The sequence below is a fragment of the Squalius cephalus genome (assembly GCF_949319135.1).
Source record: "Squalius cephalus genome assembly, chromosome: 3".
In the NCBI taxonomy this organism is placed as follows: domain Eukaryota; kingdom Metazoa; phylum Chordata; class Actinopteri; order Cypriniformes; family Leuciscidae; genus Squalius; species Squalius cephalus.
Window position 1 is genome coordinate 28,871,948 of NC_137124.1, and position 27,962 is coordinate 28,899,909.

The window sequence follows — 27,962 nt, forward strand, 5'->3', positions numbered from 1 at the left end:
TCAAGTGCATCATGCATGGAAGTACAACACATTTAAAGAGATAGTTCAAATAAACAGTCTGTCATCATTAACTCACTGGACCCAGTGACCCTTTGGTGCCCCTGCTGACACCTAGAGTAGCCTAAAGCTCAACTTCCATTGGAATGAATTGAAAACACTCGCTCTGCTCCGTGCCAGTGGACGCGCTAGTGTAATGAGCGTTGAAATGAAACGCGCGTGCTCACGCAGCTATGCTAGATCGCGCGTCCACTGGCACGAAGTAACACCAAGTAAGATAATAAAATTTCAACAAAACATTCAAGGAATTTAGAAAGTTCTGGTGAAAGGGTATGTAGGCCTAGGCTAGAAATACGTTTGAGAATGAATCGCTTGTTTTAAAAGAGAAACAATTTGCGTGCCCATGGGTAGGCCTACTTGCCCAATTGCCCATATGGTTAATTCGCCGACTGGACCTAACCCTCATACAGGTTACCTTTCTTACTTTTGTGAAACAAAATTAGATAAGTCAGAATGAGCTCTCACTTTAATTGCATATTTTTCTATAGGCTATAATGAAAATGAATGGTGACCAGGACTGTCATATGGCCTGAAAATCATTCTTTTGCGTTTCACAGAAGAAAGAAAGTCATAAACAGATTTGGAACGACATGAGGGTGAGTAAATGATAACCGAATCAAAACTATAACTTTGGTGGATGTGTATTGGAACTGTAGCATTGAGTAGGCAAAAAGTAGATTACTATACTATTTTCAATTTCATTTACACAAGTGCAAAGATATTTTGCATTTAATTTTCCCTTTCTTCTGTTACTGAGCTAACAAGTCAATCAAATTGTTTTATTGCACACTTCATCTTTGTAGGCTACCTCTCATTATTCTCCACATCAAAGTCTTTGACATAAAGCAATTAATTGTAGCCTAATTATAACGGTTGCTAACGGCAGACGAACTTGATTAAAATATAAACAGAGTCTTTAAGCAATAGCCTACACACTATTGTCAAATTAGAGGTCAGGTAACAGGAATCTCCTTCAGATTTCCTCATTTTCCTCAATTTCTATTCGTTAGGCCTATTAGGCTACTTAAGTTACAATTAAATGTTACATTTTTTTAATATATACTTTGACTTTCAATTGAGCACAATTATTTCTGACACAAATCAAATCATAGGACCAGAGCTAACTGTTAATTTTCCCTTTCATTTTATTTGTAGATTCTTTAATAACGTGGACCTTGTAATCATGTATTTTTGATGGCCTGAAGAATCTTGACCTTATCACTCGTCGTGGTTGATGAGGTGTCTCCCACCACCCCTCGGCCTGAATGAGCGCGATGACGAGTGCAGGAGCGTGATGGTAACGGGAATCGCGCGGACACACACTTGCTGTCTGTCAGAGCTGAGCGACTCTCGGCTCGCGTGTACACGTGGAACTCTTGTGCGCGTGCTGCTTGTTTCCTTGGGTCCGTTTGGTTTTAACGCATTGAGTCAATCTTCCTCTCTCGAGCACATCCGTAGGTAGGACTTGATACGTGCCCGACGATGCTGGAGACGTTTACAGCAAAGCCAATAAAGTAATTTCGCGACGGTTTTGTATTTTTCAACAAATCATCGGAAGAGACGCAGGAATTAATCCAAATTTGAGAGCATTTTCTTCGGATTTGTGTGTTTTTTGGGGAAATGCCGCTGGTGGCTGCTAATGTTGCTCAGCTTCAGTATGCAAGCAAGCAAAGCAGCTAACGTTAACTGTTAAGTTACGCTAGATGGTGGAGGACTTTTTATTTAATGTAATTTATCGTCGATTGTCTTTCGAACCGCAGATTCTCTCCAAAAGACTAATAAAAACTTACATGCTAATATCCTGAACTATATCATATTTCTGTCCACGATCATCTGTGCATGAACGTTGCATCTTGGTTGCGGCTGCAAATGGTGTCGACTGGTTAGCGATCTATTGTGTGCATAACCAGTGGAGGTGATTTCTCATCTAATAATGTAAAATTTATTCTGAAATAATGTATTCATATTTGCTGCTCACGCATATCGCTTGCAGGAGGATGTCCGGCTAGATCACAGTCACAGTGGACTATTTTATATGGAGTGGTAGTGCCTCGGTTTTGCATATTTGTATGGTAAATCAGACAAGTCCTGGTGTTAGTCAGTTGAATGTAAAGAGGCAGGTTAGACTATTATTGCTCCTCCTTGACACTGCGAAACTTGACATCTTCATCGCCCATTAATCTGATTGTGAAGACATCAACACTGACCTGACTAGTCATGCTGTGATCATATAGTGTCAGGAATTCAAATACTCCCCTTTACAGAATCGCTGTGAAATGCCTCTACTGTAATCAAGACTTTGCTGTTACTTGAACTGCTCTCCAAGGAGACCCATCGAGACTTGACATCCTTGCAGAAGACTGCCTGCTCCACCATGCGCCTGTCTCCTTTCTTGGCTGTTTTCCGGCCTGCTCTGCCCCTCATCCTGGGCCTCTCTTTGGGCTGTAGCCTCAGTCTCCTGATGGTGTCCTGGACGCAGGGGGACACCGATGAGGCTTGTGGAGATGAACTGGGAAATGGGAGACTCATACACAGTGGTCATATCAGGGATCTCCAGGATGGCCAAGATGGGGATGGGAATGAGGACTTCCAGCCTCGCATTGTGCCCTATCACAAGGACCCCAACAAACCACACAAGAAAGTACTCAGGTGAGTCCTCAAATGTCTGTTCAGTTTGGTTTCATTTCTCAGATTAGACTGAAATCTCAGTTATAAAAGGTTATTTTAGCTGATATGTATAAATCATTCATAAATTAGGTATCAGTATAAGAACAGAAGGCCATAATGTAAAATTGCAACGAGCTTGGCTTAACGACATAGATCTAAAAAAAAAAAAATATTATTGATTTTGCAAACACTTATGAGTGTTGCAATCCAAAATTATTTTAAATTTCATTTGGCTCATGTTAGCATCAGTAGTTAGTATAGAAATATGCCTTGTTTGACTTGACAGTAAGTAAGGTCTCAGGCAAGTATTTTTCACATCTCCTCTGTGCTTCTCTCAGAGCTGAATTCTTCACCACTTTGTGAAGCCGCCGACATAGAATCTCTTATTATTCAAACACCCGTGGATGCGTATACAGGGCAGCCATGCCATTAGCCTTAGAAATAGTAAATAGTTAAATTATGAACAGTTCAAAATTCAAAAACAGAATTAAAAAACAAAGTCGGGACTGAAACATCAGTTAAATGAGATAAGATAAAAGAAAAAAAAAGGGTCTGGTTTTTTATCCCCAAAATGAAAAAAAAAATATTGGCAAGAATTTAGATCACAAAACAACTTATAAAATATAAGGCATTACAAAATTATTTTGGATACTGGTTATATTGGGCATGTCAGCTGATCTCCACAATTGTCTTTTACATGTCAGGACTTCTATTAGAGTAGCAACTTCCTGTTTAATTCTTTCTTTTCTTTTTTTTGAGTTGAGCACATTCTACCTTTTCCATTATGAGGAAATCTTGTTGTAAAAACCTTAAAGTAAAATGTTACCAATTAATTAATAAATAAAACTAAAATAATAATATGCAGCATTTAAAGTAGAAATTTTATTGTTACATTTAATACAATGAAGTGAGTTTCAGCTGGTGCCGGTGCCATTATCCTCATGTCACCAGTAACATATTACAGCTTTATGAATAATTATGGTGACAGTAGGGTGCCATAGCAGAGGTAAAGGTCATTGAAGCAGTTCACTTTAGAGATCATAGTAGCTATCCCTCATTTGTCTCACTCAGCTGTGTAATTGGCTTAGATCTCTATCCCATCACTCTTGGCCAAAACCTTTTCAGAGACTATGTATATGTGTGTGTGTGTGTGTATATATATTTATATATAATGTTTCGTGAGCACCAAATCAGCATATTAGGGTATGTTTACACGACAACGATGTACTAAAAATGAAAAAGTTTTCCTGAATAAATGTTGTCAAAACGATCTCCGTTCACACAGATTCACGAAAACGGCTAAAATCGCTGCATTATGCGAGTAGTTGCCGATGTCACTTTGTAAAGAAATATAGACTGAACACGCTAAATTATATTTACACTAAAATGAAACTGTTCAGTTTCATATTTTGTTTGTTTGCCACAGGACTCGCTACATCCATACAGAGCTGGGCATCCGAGAACAGCTCCTGGTGGGCATCCTGAGCTCACGTGCCACTCTGAACACGCTAGGGGTGGCAGTCAATAAAACGGTAGCTCACCATTTTCACCGTACCTTCTTTTTTACTGGCCTACGGAGTGCAAAGGCACCGCACGGCATGGCTGTTGTTGCTCATGGTGATGATCGACCCGTCTGGCTGATGTACGAAACTATACGGCACCTTCACCAACACCACGGCAATGAATATGACTGGTTTTACCTTGCACAAGATGATACGTACACACAAGCTGAAAGGGTCATGGAGCTGGTTAATCATCTTAGTGCGGGACAGGATATGTACATGGGACGAGCAGAGGAGTTTATCGGGGGTGAAGAACGTGCCCGATATTGCCATGGTGGATATGGCTATCTGTTGTCACGTAGCCTGCTAGCTCGACTGCAGCCCCACCTGGACTCTTGTCGAAATGACATCCTCAGCGTCAGGCCAGATGAGTGGCTTGGTCGCTGCATCATCGATTACCTGGGTCTTAGCTGTGTGGAGAAGCATCAGGTGGGGGAGCGCTTTTTAAATCAAAGCTTACTGTATAAACGGTGATTGTTTGAGCCTTTTGTCAGAGTAACCACAGTGTAATTTGCTCCTCCTGAACTTAAACATCATGATCTCATAGTGAAAACAAAGTAAATATTGTTTTGTGTTTGGTCATTTGCAATGGCTTATTTTCTTTATTAACCTAGACCAAAACAATGCACAGAGTGAGAATCTGTTAACACCTGGATTATGATCAGTGCTGTTGTGATCTTTTAAAATGACGTAGGAGATGACCTACCGTTACTTTGAGCTGCAGAAGAACGTGGACCCTGAGCGTGAGGACAGTGCACAGTTTAAAGGCGCCTTCACCGTCCACCCCGTCTCTGAACCGTTCCTGATGTATCGCCTACACAAACGCTACAACCAGATTGAACTGGACTGGACCTATGCACAAATTCAGCATTTACAGGTATGTTACTGTACCTCATCTTTGAAGATCATTTCTCTCATTTTCATAAGCTTCTAACTTCTAGCCAGCTGGAAGTTACCCAGTTGTTACCCTTAGGCATGTGCAAAAACCTGATCCAGAATCAGCACCTTTAGTTTGAGAATGTATTATGACCTTGTCATGCATCTTGACTAAGCTGTACCTTGTTGAGACCTGCACAATTTTGCATTTTATTAAATGCATGTTGTATTTGGATGTGATATGTCTCTGTTAGCTCCGTCAAGATTAAGTAAATGGCTTTTTGAGCAAATACACAATGCCAAGGTTAAAGGATTAGTTCACTTTCAAAAAAAAAAAATCACACCGATGTCATCCAAGATATCCATGTCTTTCTTCCTTCAGTCGAAAAGCAATTAAGGTTTTTGAGGAAAACATTCCAGGTTTTTTCTCCACATAATGGACTTCAATGGCTACCAACAGTTGGAATGTTCAAATGTCCATCTCAATGCAGCTTCAAAGTCTCTACACGATCCCAGTTGAGAAATAAGGGTCTTATCTAGCGAAACGATTGGTCATTTTCAAAAAAAAAAAAAAAAAAAAAAAAAAAAAAAATATATATATATATATATATATATAATTTTTTTTTTTTTTTTTTTTTTGAAAATGACCGATCGTTTCGCTAGATAAGACCCTTATTTCTCGACTGGGATCGTGTAGAGACTTTGAAGCTGCATTGAGATGGACATTTGAACCTTCTTTGAACATTGGAATAGTTGGTTGCCATTTAAGTCCATTTTGTGTAGAAAAATCCTGGAATGGTTTCCTCAAAAACCTTAATTTCTTTTCGACTGAAGAAAGAAAGGCATGGATATCTTGGATGACATCGGGGTGAGTAAATTATCAGCAAAAATATTTTTGAAAGTGAACTAATCCTTTAAGTGTAGTCGGTTAATGTGTGTACATGCTGGACGAAGCCATGCTACAATCACATTATCTACGTATATTAGTCTGACTTAGATTTCAGACTAAATCATTTAAAAAAGATGAATCACTATTTTAGTTCAAATTAAATTGCACTGAATGTAATCTTTTAGATGCCTAGCTTTGACATAGTCTTTCATGTCTGCGCAAATATGCTGTATAAGTAATCGGGCAAGGTTTTTGCAGCTGTCAGCCAGCCATCACGCATCACATAACAGCAGGAAATGAACTTGAAATGAATTATCTCAGCTTTTTCCACTGCCTTTAGATTGGATAGGATGACTTTGTCTTTGAGTCAAGGAGAAAACTTGCCTTTCTGCATAATAAATGAAGCGATTGATAGACAATGTGCCTAAAGCAAAGAACGAACTTGTTCCTTTTACCAGTTTAACATTATTGCTGCTCCTTACAATGACTTGTTCTGTTGTTTTGGCCACAGAACCAGATCAATAACATAAGTGAGCTCACTCCTGAGGGCAAAGCCGGAGCCACGTGGCCCATCGGAATCAACCCACCCTTCCGACCCAAAACCCGCTTTGAGGTGATCAACTGGGAATACTTCACTGAAGAGCACATTTATTCATGTGCTGACAGCTCCCCGAAGTGTGAGCTTCGAGGTGCAGACCGGGCAGATGTCAATTCAGTCCTGGAGACTGCAGTGGGCCGCCTGAACGAGCGGTATCAGCCCCAGTTGCGCTTCCGTAAGCGGCGTCTGCTGAACGGGTATCGGCGCTTCGATCCCACACGAGGCATGGAGTATGTGCTGGATTTGGCCCTGGAAGCTTTTACACAGAAGGGTCACAGTCAGGTCATCGCCAAACGGGTGAGTCTGCTGAAGCCGCTCAGTGCTGTCGAGATCATCCCTATGCCATATGTGACAGAAGCAACACGAGTACAGGTCATCCTCCCTGTGACGGCACACGATCAAGACTTTGTGGGTAACTTCCTTGACATGTATGTCATGAATGCTCTGGATACCCATGACAATGCTCTGCTCACCTTCTTGTTTGTATATGACCCCTTCGATGCCCAGCGAGTCAGCCAGACGGACGTCTTTGCCGGCGTCAAAGCCATGATTGGTGAGGTAGAGAAACGTTACGGTGATGTAAAGATTCCTTGGATTAGTGTCAAGACCGAAGTTCCCTCACAGGTCAAGCTGATGGACATCATCTCCAAGAAGCACCCAGTCGACACCTTGTTCTTCCTGGCCAGCATATGGACTGAGGTCAACGCAGACTTTCTCAACCGCTGCCGTATGAACGCCATCAGCAATTGGCAGGTCTTCTTCCCAATCCACTTTCAAGAGTACAGTCCCGCTCTGGTCTACCGCGACCAACAACCCTCTGCCGCTTCATCGTTTGCATCTGAGGCGCTGCGCGATGGCCACTTTGACCGCCACGTCTTTGAAGAAGCCTGCTTCTACAATGCAGATTACATGGCTGCCCGCACAAAGATGGCGGCTGACATCTTGGACAATGATGAATTGCTTGAGAGCATGGACGTCTACGAGATCTTTGTACGTTACTCTGGGTTGCACGTGTTTCGGGCTGTCGAGCCGGCGCTAGTTCAGAAGTATGTGCACAGGGAATGTAACCCGCGGTTCAGTGAGGACATCTATCACCGCTGCGTTCTCAGTAACCTCGAGGGGCTGGCCTCTCGATCACACCTAGCAATGGCTTTGTTTGAACAGGAGCAGGCGAACAGCACCTGAACTGACTACTACTGCAACATTAAGGTGGATTAAACTTAATGATTCTCATTTAGGTGGCCTTAAATGACCTACTGATATTGATCGAGTGAATTTCACCCTGACGCTGTGAACTTCTCTGCACCGTTCATCCAGTGACTCAATTCAATTAAACAGTGAATTTACCTTGTTAAAGGGATAGTTAACATAAAAATGAAAATTCTGTCATCATTCACTCACCATGTCGTTCTTTCTTTCTTCTTCGGATCATGTTGTCCATACAATGAATGCCAAAGGTGACCAATTCATAAAAATCACTTCTTTTGTGATCTGCAGGAAGAAAATAATGTAATTCAGGTTTGAACCCACTCTCTAAGTTGAGCAAACAATGACAGAACTTCCATTTTCTGGGTGAACAATCCCTGTAAGGATCTACATATGGTGGAATTGACTCATAAATGTGACTAATTTAACCAGAGATCAATACTCATGAAGTCTTCATAATTCACTTTAAATAAAACCTGAGAAATGGGTTTCACCTCGTTTACATAACTACCGATGACTGAATGCAGGAACCTGACGTTAGGAAGTGAAATGCATAAGGAACTCATTCATCTTTTACTATATGTATATGTCAGACTTCTGATGGTTAGTAGAGGTTCTAGTCTCAGCTATGGAAGTAACATGAGCCATCATTCTTCCTTCAGATATATGATTGTATGACCTTTAAACAGAATGTGCTGTATATTTCAGGATTGAATAAACAAATAATCTGTGAAACCTGATTATGAGTCATGACTATGATGCAACCCAATCTTTTTTTTTTTTACCTGCCAATTGAACTTGATTTTATTATTTATTTTTATTATTATTAACTTAATTGTATTATTGACAACTTTTTAACTTAAAATCTCAGGGATTACTTCAACATGTTAGGTCAGAAATGTTAGACTGACAAAAAGGTGCATGTGAATTTATAACGTGCTCATGAGAAACTTTCACGCGAGTATGTGAAAGTCTGTATATTTTTATTTTTGCAAAGGTCCCTTTAGGGGCTCCGTACAAACGCCTTCTAAAGACATAGTAATACATGGTTAAATGGCTCACTGAGTTCAAATAATAATTAATGTGTTTGTCAGGAGCTGTTAAGATATGTAATGTTGCAATGTTGAGAAAACATCTTAAAAGTGAAATGATTTCTGTAAATCCAGTGATCAAAAGCTGTGGGTCTCTCAGTTTTCAGTGATAGACACATGACTAGTGGCTGGTCTGTGCGTGCAAAATACACAAACCTGGAAGACCTTCTGAACATATACAAGCAGTAGGCTTTTTCAGAAAGGAAAATTTAAAAGATAAAAATTGTAAGGAGAATAAATAAAATATGACAAGTTTACAGCCATTGTGAGAATAACATGTAATTGTAATCAAGTCTAATTGTGAGTATTTTAAAATGTAATATAATCTAATTACAAGTACTTAATAATTATTTTAATTTTAAATCTGATTACATAATCCATATTACCAGTAATCAGTTACTACTACCCAGCACTGCTTGAGAATAGGTTGTTAGAGATTGTTGTACAAAGGGTGTCTATTCTCTTGAAGGACGGAATTGAGAAAATAAAGAAGTTTTAGATAACTAGCTTTGTCTGGCTCACCAGTCTGCTAAATCCCCTCTTCAGTCCCCTCCTTTATGGCTTTTCAACTTGAGATGAAACTCAATTCAAACTGTATGTTTGACAGAGGGGCCAAAGAGAGATTTGTGTGAAATGGCACCTTTATTCCACAGGGAACATGGCTTAATACAGTACATTCTCCATCTGACTGTATGAAAGTCTTTCTCCACGCTGCTATTTTCATGTATTTCAGAGAACAGAGGGGGGCCCTGTGGATTTTGCCAGGTCAAGAGTAGGTACTGTAGGTAGTGAAAGGTTCTTTCAAAGTGGAGCGTGTGGCCTGCTGCTGAATACAAACACCAGTTTCCTCATTGGCATAATGACACGTTTGTCCTAAAAGAGGAGTTAAGAAAATGAAAATACTGAAGGACATTAAAACTCCCTGCTGAATCAGCACTACTGCAATCACAAAGTAATGGATGTCAGAGATGAGTCTTATTCTCAACTATTGCAATCGTATTATCAAATTGTGTTACTTAATTTGATTCAGTGAAGAATAAATTCTCAACACACTTTTAGTATGGTGTTTCATTCACAAACTTTGGCAAGCGCTTGTTTATTTACATCCTCACTATCCTACACAGGTACATCTGTAGTTTAGATCTCTCGCTGAACAGTGGAACAAGGTGAGAATGCAAACGTACAGACTGTGAGAGAAGAAAAAAAATACATAGTGGGCCATTAAAACCTACTTGTTTAGATGTCTGCTGGCAGTACTTTTATGAACAAACCAGGGGATAAAAATGACACTATAAACAAACCTAGGAACTTTCTCTTAAATACTTAAATACATGTGTGACATTTAATCAAAGCATACCAATCAGCATTCATTTGGATGTTTTCCCTTACAGAAGCACTGGAGGGCAGCGTAATGAATTCACTGCACCTCAAAAGACACTAAAAGCAGGAGAGATGGTAACATTGAACATTTGAACACATGATAGGTATGAAAAGCACAGTTGGTGGCTTGGACAGCAACAGAAGAGCTTACTTTACACATGAGAACAGAAAACCTTGTTCAGTTGCTAACACAGTCCCACAGGCAGATGTTATATTGATTTACAACTGTTCATAACAGTTCATAACGTTCAAAATGGCTGACTATATACATGTAGTACCCAAAAGATTTGATGGGAGGTGCTGTTGTTGCCCAACAGGCTCTGTATAAATCATTGGTGTGCTTTTCTTATCCACATATTAAATTGCGAAGTCTTTCTAAAAGACAAAACAGAACAAAAAAAAAATATTACACGACCTAAAATGGCCTCTGCTGTACATTTTGGTACTGGTTGGTACTGTATGAAGAGGCTGTCATGACCCAGCCAGAGAGGGTCACTAACTAAAGAAACTCAGTGCTCTTCTGATCAGCTCACAAGCAGTCAGAAGGTTTCTCATGTCCTTGTATGAAAGTATAAAAATGTGTCCATGCAGCATGCATAGGTCTAAAAAATACTCTGAGTGACAACACACAGGTCACTAGCACTCCTCCCTCCTCACGAGAAGATGTGCGAGGATCACAGGCAAACTGCAAGAACACAATAATTGACCTGGACGAGCCATCCTTCAGCTGACATTAAAGCAGCAGCAGAGGGTTCATGATCAAAACCCAGAGCCAATGAGAACTCAGGACTATTACTGCAGTGATGAAACCAGTCTCTAATGCCAGATGGCAGTACAGTGTAGTTCAACATTTATTCCCTTGGTTCATCCTTCATTTCTTTACTTTTTTTTGTTTAGGTGACACATAATTAGCATGGAAAGCTTTCGGAGAACCCAGTCATGATCCATGATTTAGTGCAAAGACTATGAGTCATAAAGAAATTTTAAAAAGTGTTCTTTTCACAGCTAAGGAGACACGTATGGGGAAAATGTGTATTTGTTAAAAATGTGCCCTTTAAAAAACCTCATCTAGTCAAAGTCTGTACACTGTCTTAAAAGTAATTTAGACCTTTGGTAAAACATCAAGCAACACTAATAAGAAACAAATGCCCACAGGGTGTTATTTAAAACCGCACTATTTAAACGGATAAAAAATAAATCACGATTTAAAAGAAATTCTCAAAGAAGATGGTAATGTAATGTGCACAGAAAATGTTTTGGTGAAGCATATTTACTATTATCTAGTTGACTGCCGATAATCCAGTTGTTAAGTCTGGCGTTACTGTTTCCGGGTCCAAACGCTCTCCCAAAACTAAACAAAAGACGGTGCTAATATACACTCATGGTGTGCCATAGTTCTACTGAAAAATCATGATCCTAACCTTCTATCGAATCGCCAGACATTGATTCATCTTTTCTGTATCGTTAAAATATTGGCGTCCGTGACACTAGGAACTGTAGTGTACACCGTAGGTTTTTAAAAGCTTAGCTTTAATGTGAATAAATAGTGCTAAAAAAATTTGTATTCAGTATTCTTCAAGAGTACAGGCTTTAACCCAGAAACAGTATTCAATACGTCACAATTTAACAAGTAGATTATATTTCTAAATAACTTTTGTCATTATGCTAGGATGGCCTATTTTCTCCATATATGTGACAGCTTCTCAAAAACCGTGACCTATCAAATTCCTTCAAAGTGAACTAATGACTATGTCACTATGTCAGTACTGACCTACAAAGGCAAAATGCAGTAACCACACATAATTCAGAGAAAGTAGTGTGAAAACTGATACCAAATCAATCAAAAACTTAAAAGCCATTTTCTCATTCTCACTCAAGTGTAGGTGTAGTTACTGTGTTTTGTCTTTATATGGCAGAATAGCTTTTAAATACTTGATTAAAACAACCTCATTCAATCTTTCGATGCTTATATACACTATTTACTTAAAGAAACGCAGCTAAATGTCATTTATGTGGCAGGGAAAGACAGCAGAGTGTGACATACCCTGTAAGCCACCAGTTCAGTTAATACTGAAGGATGCTTCTTTTAAAGCTGCCTGCTTCAAAGTACTTCATAAATACACTTCTGAATAAAAGTGTAAATAATGGAGATAAATATTGTAGCTCCACTGATTCCCAACACTGATACACATACAAAATTACCTTTTTGATCAATACTCGAGAAAAAATTTGATTCAAGTGGACTAAATTAGAGATGCAATCAATTCCTCACCAAAAACACGTTTATCACATGGAAATTGAGTGTGAATACCAGGAATTGATGATTGAGAGGAAGGAAGGCTGAATCACAACTGCATCAACATTGGATCCACAGTCAATGGGACTGAGCCAGCTCTGAAGTCATCACGTTCAAAATACTGGTGGACGAGAGCGGTATTAAAAACCAGAAATCCAAAGAATGCATTGTAAGATGACTTCCTCCCAGAATGGAAGACACAACACGGTGATTGGCTGAAATGCACCAACTGTACAATGGAGCTGCAGTGGCTGTTGGAGTAACAGTGTGCGATTGGTCCTGTACAGTAGATTGTAGGTCAGAGTGAAAACAACGATGACTGGACACGCACAGTGGACAATAATGCAGGGACCTCCACATGGAGGCAGTGTTGTCACAAAGGAGCCGTGTTGTCTGAATGTGGTGGTTGTGGGTTCTAGGTGTTCCTCAAGGCCAAAGCCTGCTCCAGCTCCTGCCTCCTCTGCTGAATCTTTGGAAGGGGAAAGTAGATTAGGAAGACATAGAACCAGACAGTTTTAATTTGCAGGCAGTGCAGATAAACAATACAACCTCACAAAAGATACTGACATCCAGCCCTTTACATCCTGTTTTATAGTAGACGAGCAGAAGGTTCACTCTAGTAATCGTATATTTTTACGCGCTCACCTTGCAGTAGAAGTAACGGCTGACAGCCTCCTGAGACCAAGGCTGATGATAAAACTCTGCTCTCCTCTCTTCCTCTGGGTTCCCAACAACATCTGTCATCAGCTACAAACAATCAAAAGGTGATAACAGTAAGAAAAGCAGGACAATGACAGGACAAACATGATGCAGGACATTGTTTACAGAGATGCATACACTACACAAAGTATTATGAAATATTACTATTACAATTTAAAATACCATTTCTATTCTAATATATTTTAAAATGTAATTTATTCCTTTGATGTTAAAGCTGAATTTTCAGCATCATTACTCCAGTCTTCAGTGTCACATGATCCTTCAGAAATCATTCATATGTCCCGATTTGTTGCTCAAGAAACATTTTTGATTATTATCAATGTAGAAAACAGTTGTGCTGATTAATAGTTTTGTGGAAACAATGATACTTTTTTTCAGGATTCTTTTATTCCAAAAAAACCCAGAATACACGGTAGTGTATGAGAGCTAATAAAGCTTTGGTTTTTTACTGGTTGGCACTACTGACTATGAAGCAAATATCTTCTAGAAGCTTCTGTAAATCTGGCTCAAAGTGTGTCATTTCTGTATCATTAACAGCAGCAAACAGAGCTGCAAAATGTATTTCCAGAGAGGTTTACCAAACACTCCTACAGACCCTTCTGACCTGTTCCAAACAGGTTGTCCCGCCCCAAACTCATGCCATTGGTTGAGCCAGAAGTTGACATATCAGACCACTCAAACAAACTGAGCAATGTTTTGAAATCGGCACAGAGCCACTGTGTTTACACTTTTTGAGACGTTAGCCTACAAATGGCTTTCATGCATCTGTATCAGCACATTAAACTGAGATAGGAGAACATACTGTAAATCTGAGAACACACTTCATCTTCAAAAATATACATTATATAAATATCAAGAGTCATGTTTAAATTAAAGAAAGCTGGTGCAGACCTTCAGATCTCTGCTCTGGGATTTGAGCCAGTCCTGAATGTAGCCTTTGGGATCTCTGGAGAAGCTGAGCATGAAATCTCTCTGAATCTTCAGCTGATTGATGGACTCAATAGTCTCATGGATCTGCAGATGAAAAATCAACAGACATGGCAGCACAGCAAAACTGGTTAAGTCCTGATTATTATCCTTCTGTCAGTCGAAATCAGAGACCCTATAATTCAGAATAAAATGTCCAGAAGTTCAATCATCTGCTCTATTTTTGCACTAACCTTGTTGTCCAAAGAGGCGATCTCTTGCTGATTGGCTGTGGAGAGCAGGAAGCTGCTCATTTGTGCTTTAAGGGGATCTTCCACCTCTACATCAATGTCATAGCAGGCCGTCTTTTTCTGATCATTAGGGTCGACACTGTACAAAAATAACCTCAATGAGACTTTCGTGTTCTTCAGAAAATTAATAAGAGCAGATAGAAAATACAAACAAGGCACAAAGACTAAACCAAAACAATATATTTAAAAATGTAATTTATTCCTGTGATGTCAAAAATCCAGTCTTCAGTGTCACATGATCCTTCAGAAATCATTCTAATATGCTCAGATTTGCTGCTCAAGATTTGCTTGCTGCATAAAAGATTAATTTCTTTAAAAAAATCTTATTGACTACTGTATTTTGGTAGATATCTGCAATAAATATGACACATTCGTACGAACAAAATCACATAAATACCTAATGATGTGGTTGATGACAATAGGGTCTGGGGGCAGTAGAAGGTTGGTGAGGCGCTGTGGAATTTCAGAGAACTTCAGGCGTGGACAGTCAAAGATCTGTGAGAGGAGATGAGGTCAGAAACACAAAAAGTTCTCGAGTAAAATATTGTATACTGTCTTTACATAATAATTCCATCATGTGTCTGTGAACTTTGGCAGTATCAAATAAAGTTTAAGGGTTTAAGTGAAGCTGATTCATTCAATAATTACAGATTGTGACAAATGTTAATCAATGCTTCTAATCAAGCGTACCTGTTGGAAATACTTGTCACAGTTGATGTACTCCTTGTCATGCGAGTCCTGCAGTTTGTTGGTTTTCACATACTGCCAGAGGGCCTGTATGATACTGGAGCGAGTCTGTGTGTGTATCCCAAGCAGACGAGCCAGACGCGGATCAAGCTTAAACTGAGGCGGCTGCATACAGGACACAAGAGTATTATGCTTACATTTAATTCACTCTTCAGTCATTTAATACATTATTTAGTTCAATTAACTTTTAAGTTTTAATTTTAAAAAGAAGGCCAAATAGGATAATATTAATCTATTTTGGAATAAACTCAAGTTTGAAAACTGACTAGGTAACTGCGATTTTTTATTTCACAAAATAAAGCATTGCAAAATTATTAATAAGTAAACCTGCTGCTCACAGAGTTCCTGTTCTGTTGTAATATATATGTGATATTCACCCTTCACTATTATGTTCACTATTTCATCAACTTATTATTTCAATGAAACTTCCAGGTAAACTCAAAGCTTTGAGGTCTGAAAGGAATTTACAATCAAAAAGCAAATCACACAAGTTTTTGTTCTGTAATTTGAAAATGACAAATGAGATAATTTAATCTTGCAGGTCATGATCATTAGCCTTCAGCTGATCTACATGTAAACATCACTGGATGCATTTTGTTGTCTTTACCTGGTAATCCAGCATTAACAGCAGGGTGCAGCGCACGTTAACATCTCCAGGCCTCTTCACCTGGAAACCGTCTGTCTCCTGAGTGGTTCCGGTACGATGCCACTGCGCAAGACAAGAGAAATCAACATAATTGCACCGAGTCATTAAAGGACAAGTTCGGTATTTTACACATAAAGCCCTGTTTACAGATCGTTTCTGATGAAATAGAACGGTTAAGATTAAACTTTTGACAGATGCTGCTGTCGCGAGAATTTTAGGTTTATTTCGCTTCCCACCCCCCCCTCAAGAATGGTAGTCTATGTGCACTGGAACAATCCTTCCTAAAACGCATTAAACTTTCATTTAAAAAGAGATGAAACTCACCGAGTGGTCAGGGGTGTTCACTGATATGCTCATACAAAAATCGCTGCAAAAGATGCTTTCCAACAGGTGTTTTACCATTCGTTGTAAAACTGTGGATCTATTTTTCCAAACGTCTCACACCCGTAGATTCTTCCGTTGAGAGCTTGAATAATAGACACTCCAGCCCAGTTGGTGGCGATAATGCACATTTGCCAATTGCAAGCAAACCACTGGCATTTCATTGAATACACAGAAGAAGCAGAAGAAGAAGCGGCGGAGTAATACCGTACCGCACACAGCACATTCAATGCAAGTCAATGGAGTTGGACAAAAACTATGATAAAACCTGTTGGAAAGCATCTTTTGCAGCGATTTTTGTATGAGCATATCAGTGAACACCCCTGTCCACTCGGTGAGTTTCATCTCTTTTTAAATGAAAGTTTAATGCGTTTTAGGAAGGATTGTTCCAGTGCACATAGACTACCATTCTTGTAGGTGGGGGGGAAAGCGAAATAAACCTAAAATTCTCGCGACAGCAGCATCTGTCAAAAGTTTAATCTTAACCGTTCTATTTCATCAGAAACGATCTGTAAACAGGGCTTTATGTGTAAAATACCGAACTTGTCCTTTAAGGAAAACAAAAGCACAGATTTGCAGAAACTGAAAAGAAAAATAACTTGAATGACAGTATCACCACACATCTTTAACAAACGAAGTGCTATATGGCATGTTTGTATGTCCTATAATGAAACCGTGTAGGACATAAATAAGAATATAATACATAAATAAATATATTTATAATGGTTTTAGCTCTTGGTTATAGGAATCACCAATATTAATACACTTTCAGTTAGGGTGATAAAGCAGAAAATCAAACACCAACCTCAACCAAATGGTTATCAGGGCCGTAAAGGTCTTTGTCAAGCTCAATCACCAGACTCTTGAAGAATGAGGAGAACTTCCTCTTCATCTTAGCAGGCTGTGAATGAAAGCATGAATAGTTTTTCAGAGTGTGCCACTGAGCAAACTACCCAGTTTCAAGTATAAAGACATTTTTGGAAAACAAGAACCTTACACAACATCATAAACTTTCCGGGTAGACTTTCTATGGAAGAGTACGGCCTAAATGTTCAAATGAAATGTGGCATGCTGATGGATGATTTGCTGTGCGGGACAACATTCCATTCAGCCCAGAGACGGCATGAGTCCTTCAAGCTATCATCAATAAGTACTAGTTTCATTTCTTTCTGCAAGGAAAAGCATGCCTCAAGAGTATTAGCTAAACGGGTCTTGGTTAGAGACTGAACCAAGAGGCTGAATTTATGCTGCATTACGTAAACCTTTAAGAATTTAGTCCTTGTAAACGGACTAATGGGCTGCAATCACATGAATCAAACCGGTACATTAGCACATATATCAAATCAGAAACCAAAATCTGCTTTTAACAAAGAAAACCGCAACATGCAATATTATCATATAAACCTATATTTGCACTAAATGCTGACAGTATGTGTCTTCCTTTATTATTTATTCTGCTATTTTTACAAAAGGTAATTGGTATCGTTACATAGATATTAAGGTCATGAATGTACAGATCAGAAACGTTTTGCAGCCATGGCTCCAGTGCTTTTGTGGCCGTAGGTGAAGGCGACATGCATGAGCAAAAACAAATGTGCGATGAGCCTCAGCTTTGTCAATAAAAACATAAAATATACCTATGTAATGCCGAATTACAGGTAGCAGGTAAGTTACCTAAATCTACTTTTAAATAGGCAAAACTATTTCTGGTAACTTCTAGTTATTAGTTACTAATGTAATGGGTGGTGTTTGCTTCATATAAACAGCACTTCATGAATACCGGTAGTTATGTCACTCATGTCCCTTCCTGGTATCTCACAGTGATACGATGCAAAAGCAACAGGGTTTTATTTTTTAACTGATCATGACACGATTGTAAAGATTCGACTAATAAATTAATCTTTCAAACCAGTCTAATGCTAATGTATGATATTCATGTTTTATGCCTATACATTTCGGTAGTGCTGCACATGCCGGCTAGACTGCCAATGTAAGTGTATTACAGGAATGATGCTTTTTAGGTTGAAATTTCTTTCTGACAATAAAAGCATGCCACAAATCCTGTTGACAGAGCTTCAGATGTCATTAACCGAGAATTTTCCTTTAAGATACGCATTGTTGGCTAAAAGGAGGCAGGCATACAACTATCAAAAGAGCAGAGTAAGGAAAAATAGTTCAAGTCAATGGACCCACAGAACTTTCTGGCACGTATGTTTGGATGGAGTCTGGGAAGTGATCTCACTGGTAAGTGTGGTCAAGACTCTGAGCCTGGGAGAGTAAATTTAACCTCACTAATTCAAAAGGCACATAGCTGCCATTCACAAGTCATGATGTCAGAGACAAAAAGCACGATCAAACATTGCAGACAGTTTATGTGATATTTCGTACCAATAAAAGCACCAAAACAAAAGCAACTGCACCTCAGTGTTTTATAGTAAAGGATTTAAAATAGCTGTATTGTGCAATTATTGATTAAAGTGCAATTGACTCACATCATCCAGCAGTTTGCCCTCCACACGCAGCTCCCAAGATGCAATGCTGCCTTCAGAGTCCTCTGCATCAGGCTTGGCAGGGTTAAACGTGTTGGAGATGTAGAGACGCAGTTTTCGCTTTTGCTTGAAATAGAAAAAAAAAGAGGTTATCTAAATTTTTATCTTCATCCAGTCCTCAAGATGATATTAGTATGCTCACAAAAATGCAGAAGCATTATGCAGCGAAAATGCTTTTAAGCTGATAATTGGTCAAATATTAGAAGCTAGACACTCTGAATAATGACACCATCATTTTATGCTCATTTAAGTTGTTTTGTGTCTTATCCTGTTGATTTATGCAAGCAATATTTTAAATGGTTCAGTAACAAATGAAAATTCTTGTCCCAAGTTTGCTTCTGCCGTGTTTTAAAAGGTCTGATATATAGGTTAACAAAAGCGCTAAGGCATATATTTTTTTAATTGGCTAGATAAAACAGATCTGTTCTGAAACATGAAATTAAAAAGAATATATGGATCATCATGGGGATGAGAAATACCTTCATGGGTCTCTTAAGTGCCTCTTGGATATCCACCCGTTTGCGCATTATGGTCTGGTCTAATTTGCGCTCGAATGCCAACAGATCCATATACGCCTGTGACTCCGGAACAAGCTCACGAATCTGAAAAAAGAATTCAATAAAACCTCATTTTGTAAATGGCAGCACTGGTAAAGAAATCCAAACAATCCTAGTTATTTTCCCCTCTTGTTCTGTGGACGATAGACTGAGGGTTTTGTAAATGACTAATGCGTCTGGCATCTCCACTGGAGCTGTATCTATCTATATTGCCTGATAACACACACGCATAGTGCCGATTATCTTATCTAACACAACCAAATCATAGTGACACAGTGACTATAAAAAACTAAGAACAGAATCATCCGTAAACAATAACATTAAAACCCCATTTTAAAAATATTAATATAAATAATAGATCAACCAACAGCCATCACCATGAACCCACAGCAGTAATGCTGTCATATATGTTAGACTATTTATTAGATATTGCAATATTGTCTAGAATACATATTATCTAAAGAAAAACTCAAATTATCTGGATATTCTTTGTGATATACTAAATATATATATATATATACTTTTTTTATTATTATTTTTTTTTAAAGGCCTGCTGTCAGTATGTATTGTCTGGTTATGGTGACAATTACTGAATGCAAAAGCCCTCCAAAACATTTCTGTCCATCGTATCGCTTGCTTGGTAGAAGATTCCGCCCCTCTAAAAGGCCGAGATAGAGAACAGACGTGCACGCCAGAGCATCTTCATCATTGCACATTTGCACACACACAAAAAAACCCAGTCAAACCAATGAAAGCAATGAAAAGGCTCAGATCTCTTACTCACCCTTTGTGGAAGGATCTTATCAGCCATCTTCCTCCTCTTGGCACTGCAGAAAGAGGGAGAAAGGGGAAACGGAGAGGAAAGGCAGAAAAAAACCCAAGATGTTACTATGGAGACTGACAGTGGAGCACCCGGGACATCTGCTAAAATTCTGGGGCTGGTCCAGGATGCGGGAAAACCGGTGTGGGAGTGTGTGTGTGTGCCTCGCCAGCCCAGATGGTGCTGGCAACCATTGGCACAGAGGACGTTACTAGAATCAACTAGAATCGTTACTGCTTAAACTTGCACAAGTTGAAGCTTGGAAAGCAGCAGAGGTCCACAGGACCAGCTCATATTGTGCAGACAGGTGTGTTGTATGCTCATAAGTATATTTGTGCTCATATACTGAATGAATGCTCTTCTATTTCTATGAGCACAAAAGATAATGTTGTTTTGTACACTCAAAAGGAGGATCCGTACAGGTAACAATCACCAAAACAAAACCTAAAAGTGCAAACACTGTGAGCGGATCAGGGAAACGATCATCATGTACAATTTTTATTATTCCACAATGAATCTCTAAGTAGGACTCACTAGCTTATGAGTTTTTTTTAGTAAAAGTAAAAGAAAAAATAAAGATTAAATAAAATTAAATATTAGCACACTTTTGCTTTTTTTCCACCAGCAATATATTTATCCCATCAACTGAAAAAATTGCACAACTCAGTTGGCCTGACTCATTAATACATATTTAGTTTTTTGTTAAAACATTTAGAGATGACACTTTGCATTGAAGTGTAAAACAAGCTCTCACATACTACATCTGCCATCATGCCATGCAACAGGACATGCAAGCACATCCATGCCAAATTCAGCAAAAATTTGAATAATGTTAAATCTTCAATATTTTTCAGAGTTCTTGACTTAAATGTCAGGTTAGATCAAATAGACTGATCTACAACTGAATTAAAACATTGCTGTATGAATAATCTTCGATAATGACCATCAAACATCAAGGTTGTGGTAAATCAGAAGTGAAGGGGGAAATCCTTGTTAGGGATATGTCTCTTGAGACAAGATGTGCCAGGGGGTAAAGGGATCAAGGCTCGGGACAAGGGTGGGATCAAAACGTGTGAATCCATCATGCAGCAGAATAAACTCCTACTTTGATCCGAGTGTGGGATCTGATTGGGCCTCTCTCATGTCCATCTGCCTCCCTGGCATCTCATTTGGTCCAGGAAATCCCACAGGCTTCCTGATGGCATTTGAAGGGTCCTTCATTAGAGGGTACTGAGTGTGTTTGTGTGTAAGTTAAGAATTGCTGAATATTTTGACGACACATTACAAAAAGCTGAATAGACAAAACAGACAACATGGGAGTTGCACAAAAACCAGCAGAACTAGAGGACAAATGATCTGATAAGCCATGTGTGGTTATTACACACACACATACAACTATTGCATTGATTAGTCTGATGTAAGACAGGAGGGTTGTAGCAATGCAAGATAACGTTACACTAATGTGTCAGACAAGGTCGACAGACAGAACGAGCAAGTATGCGAATCAATGGAGCTGAGTCAGAGAAGACACAACAGACAGACAGAGAGAGAGAGAGAGAGAGAGAGAGAGAGAGAGAGAGAGAGAGAGAGAGAGAGAGAGAGAGAGAGAGAGCGAGAGAGAGAGAGTGAGACACAGAGAGAGAGAGAGAGAGACACACAGAGAGAGAGAGAGAGAGAGAGAGAGAGAGAGAGAGACAGAGAGAGAGATCCAAAAAGAAAAAGAAAAAATGAAGAAAGAAGTATTATATAAAATATTTCTCAGTGAGTGGCCCCTTTCTGTCACAACAGCGCAGACAGTGGTTGGCCAGCAGACTGAAGACTCCACAGATCAGATTAACTGCAACTAAACAACCGCCACTGCCCAAACTAAGACATATGTCACAGAGATTTGTGATAGAAGACCACAGAGTGACCCCATTTAAAACATTTGGGAATTTTCAGAGATTTACAAGAAAGGAGCTTGGGCCATGTCGGATCAATCCTCTGTTAAAAAAAAAAAACATTAAACAAATGGCACCCAAGAACAAATTAGAAGAAATAAACATCCTAATAAAAAATATGCAAAATAAGAGTGGTGAGAATAACACAATGTGCTAAACAGTTTCCAGCAACAAACGATTTATTTTGTCACAGTCAAGTGAAACTGTTCAGCAACATGATGCAATTAAAGACAAACAGAAGATATGTTGATGTCTAGTGTACAGCTACTCAGTATGGACCGACATTTTAGACCAATGAGATTTCACTGTGGACAGGTGAATATTAATATTCCTTCCGATAATACTGTTTTTGTTTTTGATAATACTTCTACTCAGTTTCAACTGAGAATACCATTTCAAAAGCCGTTTATGAGCACTGTTCTTTTATAGCACACATTTAAGCAAAGCTTTTAAAACCCTACAGTGTGCACTACAGTTTCTGGGCTCACAGTGTCCTGGACGCCATTATTTTAAAGATTCAGAAAAGTTGAATCACTGTCTGGCCAACTGGGATTTCGATGTGGATATTAAGGCTATGATCATGATTTTTCAGAAGTACTACAGATACTGCAGTGTATATTAGCACTGTTTTTTGTTTGCTTTTGGGATCTGAAGGAGCGTTTGGGTCTGGAAGCTGTGATGTGTGATGTCCGACTTAACAATCGAATAGAAATCAAGTAAGCGACAACATGCCTGTTGCTCGTTGTGGTCAGTTAGGACAAAAACTTGACATGAAAAATAAACTTTTTTTTATCACTTTGCACCTGGTTAATAGGACATAGTGTAAGACTAGGAAAAACATCATGAAATCTACATCAATACGGTCATAACCATTTCATTGTCAAGAGCTGTTTGCTATATTTTTGTAAAGGTAAATCCTTTTGTTTCCCATTAAGCTGCATGTACAGAATCAAACCTCATGCTAGCCAGGATCAAGCCATTCCGTTGAAACATACAGAACTGAGTTCTTGTCAGAGGAAAAAACACATCTTCCCATCCAACCATCAATGCAAAAGAGGCAATTGACATAATCAACTCAACTGAAGTCATTCAGCTCTGACTGTATTGAACACTTCATTTCCACTGTGTCCGTAATATAGATTGTAGGAATACAGTGACAGTGTACTTGTAAGTCCTCAGGGGTTTATACAAAAGTGTTGTCTAGTATTAAATACCTTCCAATCTCAAGGAAATGACACACTTTCACTGTCTTTTTTCCATGCTAATCTTGACCCAATGGTTACAGTGATTTAACAAAAAAATTAACAATCTATCATTATTTACTCACCCTCATGTTCATCCAATCCTGTATGACTTGTGAAGATATTTTGTCAATTGACAAAGTATTTGTCAATGGTCACCAAAATGTTTGGTTCCCAACAGTCTTCAAAATTTTCTTTTATGTTCCACAGATGTTATGTTCTACAGGTTTCTACGGCATGAGGGAGAATAAACCATGACAGAATATTTGGGTGAACTATCCCTTTAAGTAGCATTTCACATTTGTATTGTTGAAAAGGGGTGAGCACTTCTTTTAACTGTGGATTACTGCTGCAAAATGGGGTTATTATTGCTTTTGCCAGGATAACCCAGAATGATGTTAACCCAGGATTAAAAATTAATGGAAAAATGATTTTTTTCTTTATTCATATGATCGTGGAGGGGGAGTCTGGACTCAAATCAGTTCTTATATGTTATGAACACACCGCATCGCTGCTTCAACAGGGTTCACAATTTCAAAAGCCTACATAAGTCCACAACCTACATTAGGTTCCTGTTATGATATCATCCTGTAATTTTTTTGTGGGTTCCTGATCATTAGTATATGTCATATTATACTCACTTTCTGTTTCGACTCTGCACAGCCTGCTGCTGCATCTGCTGTGAAGGAGAGGGCCGTTTGCGACCGGCCTCCATGTTCTGATTGGTAAGTCCAGGCCGGACAGCGGTGTTTCCTCCATATGGTGGCCCTGGAGGCCCCATTGGGGCCCCCTGATGAGGCATTCGTGCTCCTGATGGCATGCCAGGCCGCTGAAAAAAAGGTGACAACCAAAAGATGGACATAAGAAACTAAGTGAGGTGGAGAAAATGTATACGATTAACACACTCTGAAACAAGAGTTTACACATACAGTATAGCGTGAATCAGTATAATGATGGTTTTTAAACATAAATATGAATAACTGACAATCAATTGTGAAAAATAAATACTTTTTTTAAAATGAAAAGTTTGAACAATGGATATAATATGTGCACCTGTGTTTATTTAAAGTTTAAGGTGAGGTGAATATTTAAATATCTATCACTATAGTCTGTTAAACCTACTAAATGGACTAGGCTAGTTCAGAAGCAGCTGTTGCCTGCCATAACAGCAGAAGCAACTGCACACACAATTCATGCACAACCTACTCAACACTTGTGACACCAGAGACAACAGGTCACACGTACAAGAGCTCAGGACAATGAACAAATGTCTCTGAAAGAGTAAACCCATAGTCTTCTTGTCTCACATAAATGTTTCCCCTGAGAACAGATGGTGTGTTTCAACTTTTTCTAATACAAACTCATGATATTTTATCTTTTAGCTGCAATTTATTGCATTAGTTAAGCTATTACTCTAATTACATTAGAATGAGGCATAGAAATGGTTTTAATTATGGTAAAATAACATTGAAACAACTTAAAGTACTGTAATTGACATAACAGGAAATGAGAGATCTAGATTAGTGGGATTGCTATTTAATTGAGCAGGTCAATACATATTAACATTATGAGCCAGATCTACTAACAGCCTGCTCCAGTGCAAAACCTCTTTTGGCATTAACTACTGTTAGAATTTACTAAAGACACAAAGTGAAAAATTAACGCTGAAAAGGCATGGACACATTATTTTTGCGGCTGACCTTAATGCATATGCATTTGTAGGAGCTTTCATTTCAGATGCAAAATTTATGGAAGGGGAGTATTTAAATGAATAATGCTAGGTGTTTTACTAAAGTTTGCGCTAGTCAATTTACTGGTATTTAATCATTTGTAATAATCCAGTGAGATTTTTGTATGCACAAAGAGTCTGACAACAGCCGGTATTATCCACACCGAGATCTGTCTCACCATCATCAAATCCACCTGGGATTAGCTACATGAAGAAACAGAAAAAACGGAGACAGACTAAATCCAGAGGAACTGCGGCAAGGTCTCTAAGACGCTTGAAGTAAACGACCTGCAAAGCTACCTGAAAAACTATGTGCAAGTGTACAGAGGACAAAAGCTATTTTAATTGCAAAGGGTGGTCACGCCAAATATTCATTTGATTTAGTTAATAGAAGTTAACTGATAAATAAAATCTGTTTAGCACATTAGTTTTGAAAGCATCCTTACTTTACAGCATTTTTACACAAGTGTCCCGCAGTTCCTCTGGATTTAATCTGTCTCAGTTTTTTCTGTTTCTTCATGTAATCCCAGATGGACTTGTTGATGGTGAGATCAGATCTCCATGTGGAGCATATCGGCTGTTGTCAGATTCCTCTCACTGGATTATTACAATTAATATCAAAATGAATGTGTGGAAATGTAAACTGATATTTCCTACTGACAAACTACAGCAAAAGATATAAAACCATTTTTTGGGGATGAAAATACTAACGTGCCTAAGACTTTTGCACAGTACTAAGTATATATATACATACTGTATATACCATGGTCTGTCTCAATACTCCATCGTTTAATACACAGGTAGATCTAAGTCAGTTTAACTTTCATTGAAGCACACACATCACTCGCACACAGAGATCAGAAATCACACTGCGCACACACAGAAATATGTTGTCAATGCTGCCCTTCCACATTTTTCTAATGCACAGCTAGCCATGAATTATCCCTTACATATATACAGTATATATACATACATTACAAAGTGACAGACCTGATAGGTGCACAGGAATTGAGGGATACAACTGATGGATGAAAGAGAAAGTTCCCTATGATAATACACAACCATATTCCCAACATAAAGAAGAACCAGCCAATTAGACAGACATGGTAGTGATAGGTTAATGATGGCAAGACTGGATTTTCTTTACTAAGAAAAAAGACAGCACAGCACAGGGTTAGGATTGTGGCGCTGGCAGTAAAATTGGACAGGCAATTTGAGAGCATGTCAAAGGTACGGTTTGGAGTGACAGAGAAAACACAAAAGAGAGTGGTCAAAAGAACAAGAGAAACTCCAATCAGACAAAAATAGACAAAAGTGTCCATTTTTTGTCTAAGTCATAAATGAGAGGAAAATTAGTTCAATGAGAATAACTGAAGCCACAACAAAGAAATGTTCAGGGAACAGATGAAAGAGATGAAACCGATAATGAACTGAAACTCAAAGCAAAACTGCATTACAGGGGAAAATCAGGTGTAAAAATGCACGGATGTGTCACAAAGCTTCACAAAAGTTTAATATTCAATATTTTATGTATTACACATTCATTTCTCATCCAAAACATTATTCCTGACCTATTTTCAGTTTCATCTATTTCTGCAAGAGATGGCAGGATAAATCTGAAAAAGCTTATGATTTGTACCAGAATAATCCAACCAAATCAATTTCCCTGTACACTAATGTTATCACTTGTAATCATTATCAAAGGAGGTTTTTCTCTTTTCAGTTGACTGTGAGAAGCCTTTTCTTCAAATTCTGATTCGCAATCTCGAAAGTTGTGACTTATGTTACTACATAATTTAACAATTTCTTTAAAGAAAAATGGCAAACTAAACATTTTGCCAAATGATGAGCACAATAAAAAAAGTTTTCTCGTGGAATGTTCAATGGGAACTTCTGAGTTATTGTAGCAACAGTAACCGAGAGAGACAGACCTTAGTGAAGGGACATTACACCAGCATTACAGTATATGGCTGAAAAATAATTTCTTAGAATGTGCAATTCACTTACCACATCTGATTTATGAAGCGCTCAACATTATTAAAGAGCATTCTATAAAGCCGCCAAAGTCATAGAACCACTGAAATGGAGAAGATCTATCAAGCTCCATTCCTAATGGTGTGAATGAATCCTATGGCATAGTTATGTTAAACGTTATTACTTTCACCTTGTGGCTACGTTGTGAGAAATAGCTTTGCACTTCAGTTAAACAGGAAGGGTTGGCATTGAACTGCTGCAGATGTGGAATGTGGAACAAATGTGTGAAAGTAATGACTAACTGCTGATTTTAGACGCTTTTGTGTTTAATTTACACAAAGGAAGTGATTGTGATGTACCTAATAACGATGGACCTTGCGTAGGCTTGAGCTCTGTTATGTCTGCAGGTTAGGAGACTGATGAAGTGAACTCTAGACTATTGTGAAATAAGAGCAGACTGTGCTGGGAGCATTGAGTTGCAGGGTAATGAAAGACAATGACTTACAATGAGATATTTAGAATTTGATAAGGCCACACTCTTTCAGGTGTAACATTTCTGTTATTCCCTGAATACTGCAGTTAAACACTTTCTTTGTCTCTCTGTCTGATGTACTGCCAGATGCTTTAAGCGGTCTGTGTTTGCTGTTGAGCGGCCTTACGCTTATATTAACACAGGAAAAACTGACCAGCAGGAGAAATAATCATGTTTAATAGCTAAAGAGGGATAAAAGAGACTTTAATCAGATTCTTCTTGTTATTAGAGTAGCGAGTTCACACATAAACATAGATTAAAAAAAACTTGAACATTTCAACAGTCCT

General features: G+C 38.6%; 2 protein-coding genes across 5 annotated transcripts in view; one reads left to right on the forward strand and one right to left on the reverse strand.

The window, feature by feature from the left end:
• The first annotated feature begins 1,336 nt into the window (after positions 1-1,336).
• On the forward strand, positions 1,337-8,199 carry chpf2 (chondroitin polymerizing factor 2). Its single transcript, XM_079867043.1, has 4 exons — positions 1,337-2,706; positions 4,151-4,715; positions 4,981-5,163; positions 6,563-8,199. The coding sequence occupies exons 1-4, from the start codon at positions 2,432-2,434 to the stop codon at positions 7,832-7,834; spliced, it is 2,295 nt and encodes a 764-aa protein (XP_079723169.1). The 5' UTR covers positions 1,337-2,431; the 3' UTR covers positions 7,835-8,199.
• Positions 8,200-10,763: 2,564 nt separating this feature from the next.
• Positions 10,764-27,962, reverse strand: part of smarcd3b (SWI/SNF related BAF chromatin remodeling complex subunit D3b) — a 71,996-nt gene continuing 54,797 nt past the window's right edge. For 2 of the 4 annotated variants that reach the window (XM_079867068.1, XM_079867067.1), the window contains exons 2-14: positions 24,082-24,269; positions 21,365-21,454; positions 20,224-20,266; positions 19,362-19,484; positions 18,826-18,948; positions 17,139-17,234; positions 15,914-16,015; positions 15,250-15,411; positions 14,957-15,054; positions 14,503-14,638; positions 14,234-14,356; positions 13,268-13,369; positions 10,764-13,091 (exon numbers count right to left, since the gene is read on the reverse strand). In XM_079867068.1, the coding sequence (XP_079723194.1) occupies positions 13,038-13,091; positions 13,268-13,369; positions 14,234-14,356; positions 14,503-14,638; positions 14,957-15,054; positions 15,250-15,411; positions 15,914-16,015; positions 17,139-17,234; positions 18,826-18,948; positions 19,362-19,484; positions 20,224-20,266; positions 21,365-21,454; positions 24,082-24,269 (1,440 nt within the window). In that variant the 3' untranslated portion in view covers positions 10,764-13,037. The remainder of the gene's footprint in view (positions 13,092-13,267; positions 13,370-14,233; positions 14,357-14,502; positions 14,639-14,956; positions 15,055-15,249; positions 15,412-15,913; positions 16,016-17,138; positions 17,235-18,825; positions 18,949-19,361; positions 19,485-20,223; positions 20,267-21,364; positions 21,455-24,081; positions 24,270-27,962) is intronic. The other 2 variants (XM_079867070.1, XM_079867069.1) reach the window with 1 other exon arrangement.